This window comes from Strigops habroptila, chromosome 15, assembly GCF_004027225.2.
Source record: "Strigops habroptila isolate Jane chromosome 15, bStrHab1.2.pri, whole genome shotgun sequence".
Classification (NCBI taxonomy): domain Eukaryota; kingdom Metazoa; phylum Chordata; class Aves; order Psittaciformes; family Psittacidae; genus Strigops; species Strigops habroptila.
In genome coordinates this window covers 6,917,477-6,923,899 of record NC_044291.2, presented here as the reverse complement: position 1 = coordinate 6,923,899, position 6,423 = coordinate 6,917,477, and the positions used below count along the sequence as shown (strand labels likewise).

Genomic DNA, 6,423 nt, shown 5'->3' with positions numbered 1-6,423 from the left:
CAACATGGGACATAAACCCCCAGTAAAAGATTTAATTAAGTTTATGAAACATTTTTCAGAGGTGTTAGGAGAAAAATGGATTCCAAAGCTGTTGGGCTGTGTCCTCTTTCTGCCCTCTCTGTACAGATCCCAGTGAGGGTGGGGGATGACACTGATGTTTTACCAACAGCACAAGCTCTTTCTATTCAATGTTGTCGAAAGCAAGTTTCCAACACCCCCACTCAGCCAGGATAAGCCTTGTCTGTACCTTACAGACACGTCATGAAGGACTGGATTGGATTCATTCCATGCTAATGTGGCTTCCCGTGGCAGGGGGTTGGATCTAGATGATCTTTCAGGTCCCTTCCAACTCTGAGCACTCATTGAACAAAGAATCATAGAATGGTTAAAGTCTGCTGCTTTAAATAAAATAACACAAACACATTTGTGATGATGTTTCATTTTAATTGTCTGATTCTAAGTAACACCATCAGACTTGGCATCAATCTAAGTTTCTAACAGGGCAGTGAGAAAGCTCCAGAAGAACCTTCCAGACAGGTTTCAAATGCTATAAAATATTGAACATTTCTCACATTGCTACAAACCAATGACAACTGACAGCATTATTATTATTATTCTTTTAACCTACATTCTTTTAGCAGTAGACAAACACTTTGGAAGGTGAATCACATTTGTGATTCTTTTAGGACCTGTTTCGCTATAACAACAAATAGTTTTCTAACAGGACAAGTACAAATATAAAATTTCAAATGAGCCAACTTTAAAAAACAAAAAATCTGGATTTTTTCACTTTCTCCAGTACCTCTTTTTCTGTAATAAATATTAAAAACCATCTTTTACATTACAGAAAATGTTAAATAAGTTATTTACCAAAAGATTATTGTTGGTTTTTGGTCAAAGGCTGATTCCATTAAGAGCTGAACCAACGTTTTTACATCAATAAATAGTAAGGCATAAAGAAGCAAAGAACAATCACAGGAGCAGTCTCTATGAGTGGACCCTTCTCCTTCAGAGAATCCTTTTTTTGCTGGTATAGGAAGGTGACTTTTGATTCTCAGCTGGTGGGACCTGGTGGGAAAAGCAATAATTATTGTTACTGTTTTATAGCACTTCAAGTGCACACAATTTGTCTCTACCCCTGGGCCATGATGCTGCAAAAGGATCTGCAAATAGGAGCTTCTGTAAGAAGATCTCTGTAGGAAGAGTGTTTTTATGTCACCACTTTCTAACTCGGGTAGGGCTGAGGCAAAGCAGCCACATAGTGGTCAGGAAGGCATTGCTGGTGAGGAAAAGGGAGAAGAGATGCATGGAAAAGGTTAGAGGAAAATTGAAGGAGGGGCTGGGAAATGTACAATCATTCAGAGTGCAGTGGTGTGAGGAGAAGGAGGGGATGCAGGAGTCAAGAAGTGTATTACATCCTCCTGGGAATAGAGTTCAAACCTTCTGGGAGAAATCTGAACAGTGATTACTTAAACTAATTTAATACATTGCATTAGCAAATAGCTGTTTGCAAAAGCTTTGCCTGTGGGTCTGTATTTTAAAAAAAGGCACCACCAGTTATTAATACATCCACAAGTTTTAAATAAGGGTGTCTTTGGTGAACTTAGTCAGTAGGCAAGTTATTGGACTGTGATCTGCTGAAAGAAAACTACTGGATGAAGATGATAAATGAGTATTAACGTAGGGAAGGCAGTAGGTTTAGCTGTTGACATGGTCAGTCATAAAACTCTGATTCAAACATCAAATATTGCAGAATATCTATCCTACTAACCTGCTGCCACCCAAATTGATTAGGTAGGAAACCTAAAGCAATTCAGACTAATTCTGCAGCATACTACTAACACAGCAATGCATATTTCTAACAGGTATATAAAAAGGCATTAAATGCAACCAAAAATTGTACTTACTTCCAGGTTTCCTCTAGCCTTCTTCAAGACATCATGAGTTAAAACCACTGGAAAGAAAGAGGAGAATGAAAAGAACACTGCACAGTCTTTCTATATTCCCCTGTATTTAAGTCCTAAATAAGGTATGTATCTGCAGCAACTTGGCAATCACACACCACTTCCACTTTCCTACTCACCACAATCCAGAGGTGTTCCTCCCTCCCGGGCCCTGTTAAGAAGCTCAGGCTGATGTACACCCCTCCAGCTGCAGCAACCCCAGATTAAGGGGCAATGCTGCCCAAGGAGATGGTTAGGGAAGAGCAGAAGGACACTCACAACCACAGGGCAGGTCCAAAGCCAGCAATGAAATGGCATTTCCTATCCCCAGCCTATGTTTCATCTAGTGCAGAATCTGATTTTCAAATCTAAGCACCAGGGAAATGTTTTTAGTTTCTCTACCATAAGAACAATACATGTGAAAACAGCCATAGCTCATCACAACAGGCGTGAACTACAATACTGATGACCTGGTTCCCTTGATCCAAGTCATCATAGGAACACTTTCTGTTAATTTTAAAGGGAGGTGCTACATGATCTAACTACAATTTGATCTATTCAGTAGCTTACTTGGTCTGGGGAGGGGAGAAAACCTGTGCATTGGAGAGGTTATGGGGGATGATGGGCTGGGAAAGGGACAGATGGCAGAAGGCAGCCAGATCCTCCAGCAGTTCAAGGACAAAGCAACCTATATATGCTTAGGGGAAATTATGTCAGTGGCTTGCTCTGAAGGCTTCCAAGTTTCCTCTATTCAGCTAGTTTGCCTCTGTGGGGACAGCATGAGACCTGTGGAAGGAGGAGGGGATGCTTCTAAACAAAACTGATCTTTAGAAATGTCAGGTTAAATATGTGATTCTCTAATCTCTGTCAGGTCCATAACTGCAGAAAAATACCATTCACAAGTACCAATTGAATATTCCAGTCTCAAAAATAAACAATTTAGCCATAATAAAGATTTTTCATTACAATAATAACAATCCAACAACTCCAAGGGTGTAGCTGTCATGAGATAATTATACCCTTGGCAGATTACTGCAATTTGGCACTGCATTGTTACATGTTCAGAGGTTCAGATGAGGTTTATAAGCAATGAGTTCTCACGCCAGAGAAAGCATACAGAAGACTCTGAGCCACCAGAATGTTCCAGTCTCTGCCTCTAAATATATTTAGGAGTGCTCAACTAAATAACAGAGGCAACCTGAATATCCTCAGTGGATTGGCCAACTAACAGGATGTTGGGAGAATGAAGGCAGCCAAGGTCACCTATTGTGATGTTTTTGCTTTCTTACTAGCAAAGGAGAAAGGAAGAAACATCAAACCCAAGTGTAAGCATCGTAACAAAATCCAGCAGCTTCCTATGATCCCCTAGTTTTGTTATATGCTTGGCCAGGAACTTGTGTACAGATGCAATTTAGAAACATTTCTGAAATTGCTCTTTAAAGGCAAAGGTAATCTGACATCCATAATTCCCATAATCAATGAAACTCACCGAAAATCATATCTAGGTCTTTCTGTGTAGCAGATTGTTATGTGCTCATAAAGAACTCTGCTAGTAAAGTCATTTCACCTGGCAAACTCGGTTTTTCTAAATCAAAAATATTAAATTCAGTACATGAAGAGACTTTAGAGGATGTGATACTATCAGCCAAGCTGCTGCTAGCCAGGCAGTACTTTGCATTGAGGAGATTGCAGGAAATACAGGCTTTCGTTTATGAGGATCTAGTTTAGATGAGGTTGAATGCCCTGAAAAGGAGTGAGTAAATTAAGGGGGAGATGATGTACTTCTTTTTGAAAACATGGGGTGGCTGTGGGCATACCATTCTGGCCAGGAGGGTAAAATCTCTGCTGAGTTATACTCTGGAATTACCCAGATGGCAGTGGAACTAGGAACTGACCAAACAAAACCAGTAAATCTACTGCAGGGCTATTATTTGGACAGACACGATGATAGAATAGCTTTGATTTTTATATGACAAACCCAAACTGAGCAGTTTAAGTTTAAAACCTAAACAAAACATAACTTTGGATTTAATATAAGTAGTTTGTACATCATTTAATAGAATCACAGACTGGTTTGGGTTGGAAGGAACCATAAAGCTCATCCAGTTCCAACCCCTGCCAGGGATGGGGCAGCCACAGCTTCTCTGGGCAACCTGTGCCAGGGTCTTACCACCCTCACAGGGAAGAACTTCTTAATATCTAATCTAACTCTCCCATTTGTCAGTTTAAAGCCATTCCCCCTTGTCTTGTCCCTACAGAGCCTTGTAAAAATTCATGTTGTTGTTTCTCCAATTTTAGAGGTAGCCACGGACTACAAAAATTAAACAAGAACCAGTATGCAGCCTACACTTACACTGGTCAATGATGACTTTCTCCATGTTTTCCTTCAGCTGGTTTGTGGAGTGCAAGCGTTTTACTGTGCTATGTAACTTCTTCTCTTGCTCAGAGAGTTTCTTCCGTAATCTGAATACTTCTGCTTTCATTCCATCATCCTAAATTGAGAGAAGGAAATATAATATTGAAGTAGTATATATCAGTATATTTTTTATATATATATATATATATCAGTATTATATAACAGTATATTGTACATTGCTAAATACTTTTGTACAAGAGCCTTTAAGATTCCTAAAAGGAGTGAAACATCACTGAGTGCCTGTCCTTCCATGTTCACTTCCCCAGTGACATATATGATTTCCTGTGATATCTGCCAAGAGACAACTGTAATTCTTAGCTGGCTTTTAGTGCAATTGATTTTCCTTCTATTCTGAGAAAAGCCTTAACACCAGTGCCTATTTTTGCTTTCCATTCCTCTCTTCCTTTTTTTTCCCCCTCAACCAGAACATCTAAGGAAGGCCAATGCTATGGGATCAGCCTACCAGTTTCAGAACTTCCAGCTTCCTTCTCCACTGTTCTGTTAATAGCTGATGATGCCTTTATCCAAGGGCTAAAAAGCACTGTACAAATGACTGGGACAGTTATATTGCAAGATTATACGACAGTGTCACCATTTAAGCTTTAGTTTTCACCACCATTCTAATCAAGTTACTGTTAGTCTCTTCAAACAGGACTATAAGGAGCCCTGACATAGTCTGCTAGTATCACTGATCTTGATTCTCATGCAAACTTAAGCTTGTACATTTACTTCTTTTCTTGTTGTGCCACTTGTTAACTAATAGTATCTATCTTCTGGAATTTGCCCCTGGCATTTAGCTCTTCAGAAGAACTGATTACTCACAACTCCTGTGGGGCTGAAGAGAAGGCAGCGAATGCTCAGTATCTTTTAGAATCAAGCTTCAAGAGACACACTGCATTTAAGACATCAGAAACAATCTAATATCCTTAAGATCTCGGGATGTTAGATAAGAAACTCCAGGAAAGATTCTATTAGGCTCTAATTAGGTGCAGTCCTGGGAATTCAGATACTCCACATGCTAAGGTTGGATTTTCAGAAGTGACTGATCCAGATCAAGAGGGTTTAGATCTGTATGACAGTAAAGCATCAGATGCATCACCCACCATGTGTGTGAGCTATGTTCAGATACTGCAATCCAGGCCAATATAGAGCTGTCTATATAGATTATACACATGAGGATAAAAATGGAAGTATACACACTTGTCAAGACATCCTAAATATGGAGCTGAAACATCAGTGAATATATTAAACAGCAGAGTTCATTCTTACTGCTTTTGTGATTTTTACACACTGAAGGATGCTAGAAAATAACAGCAAAAATGTTATGAAAATTATATAGAAAATATTTACTTTCCTAAAGTTTGGGGTTATTTTCCCAGCAATATCCTGCTTCTTTTTAAGGAAACACATACAAAAAACCTCAGTGAAAAACACTTTAGATTCATTTTCAAGCCAGACTTTGAAACAGTTTCATTACTGAGTGGTGGTATTACGACAGTATAGACAATTCATTCCTCATTCAGTTTACTTCCACGCATTTGCATAGTGCAATCCTTTTTAGTTAAAATGTTATAAAACTTGTCTGGGGCTTTTGTCACACTTGTATAAAAACATCCTATTTTATAGCTTAGGCATCCACAATGTAAAAGGAGAATGTAGCTCAGATTACATCAAAGTTGCTGAAGTTTCTCTTGTTACTAGAATATGCATAAACAAATTGAATTTGGTTCTGTAGCAGGGAGTCCAAACCTTTTCTTGATGAAATGGAGCATTTGCCTGCCTGGGTTTCCTGTATCATGTAACAGGCTTACAGAATACCACTGTAATATAAAATGTATATAAATATAAGTGTAAATAAACACCTCAGTATGCAATGTGATAGAAAACCAGCACACATTCAGCCTTAGCCTTCAGTGACAGGAGCTGTAAATCCATGTGGCCAAAGACATCCAAGATTCATGGGTTTCAAAAGATTTTCCCAAATGCCATGTTCCTAATATTGCTACACCAGGAAAAAACCCCAAACCAACAAAAAACTACAACCAACCAACCAACCAACAAACC

The 6,423-nt window shown here is 39.0% G+C and overlaps 1 protein-coding gene across 8 annotated transcripts in view; it reads right to left on the bottom strand.

Annotated features, from left to right (window-relative positions):
* Positions 1-423: 423 nt before the first annotated feature.
* The window catches only part of CDK5RAP2 (CDK5 regulatory subunit associated protein 2), an 81,218-nt gene continuing 75,218 nt past the window's right edge, over positions 424-6,423 (bottom strand). For all 8 annotated transcript variants that reach the window (XM_030506876.1, XM_030506879.1, XM_030506877.1 and 5 more), the window contains 3 exons: positions 4,297-4,435; positions 1,908-1,954; positions 424-1,068 (listed from right to left, as the gene is read on the bottom strand). In XM_030506876.1, the coding sequence (XP_030362736.1) occupies positions 1,009-1,068; positions 1,908-1,954; positions 4,297-4,435 (246 nt within the window). In that variant the 3' untranslated portion in view covers positions 424-1,008. The remainder of the gene's footprint in view (positions 1,069-1,907; positions 1,955-4,296; positions 4,436-6,423) is intronic.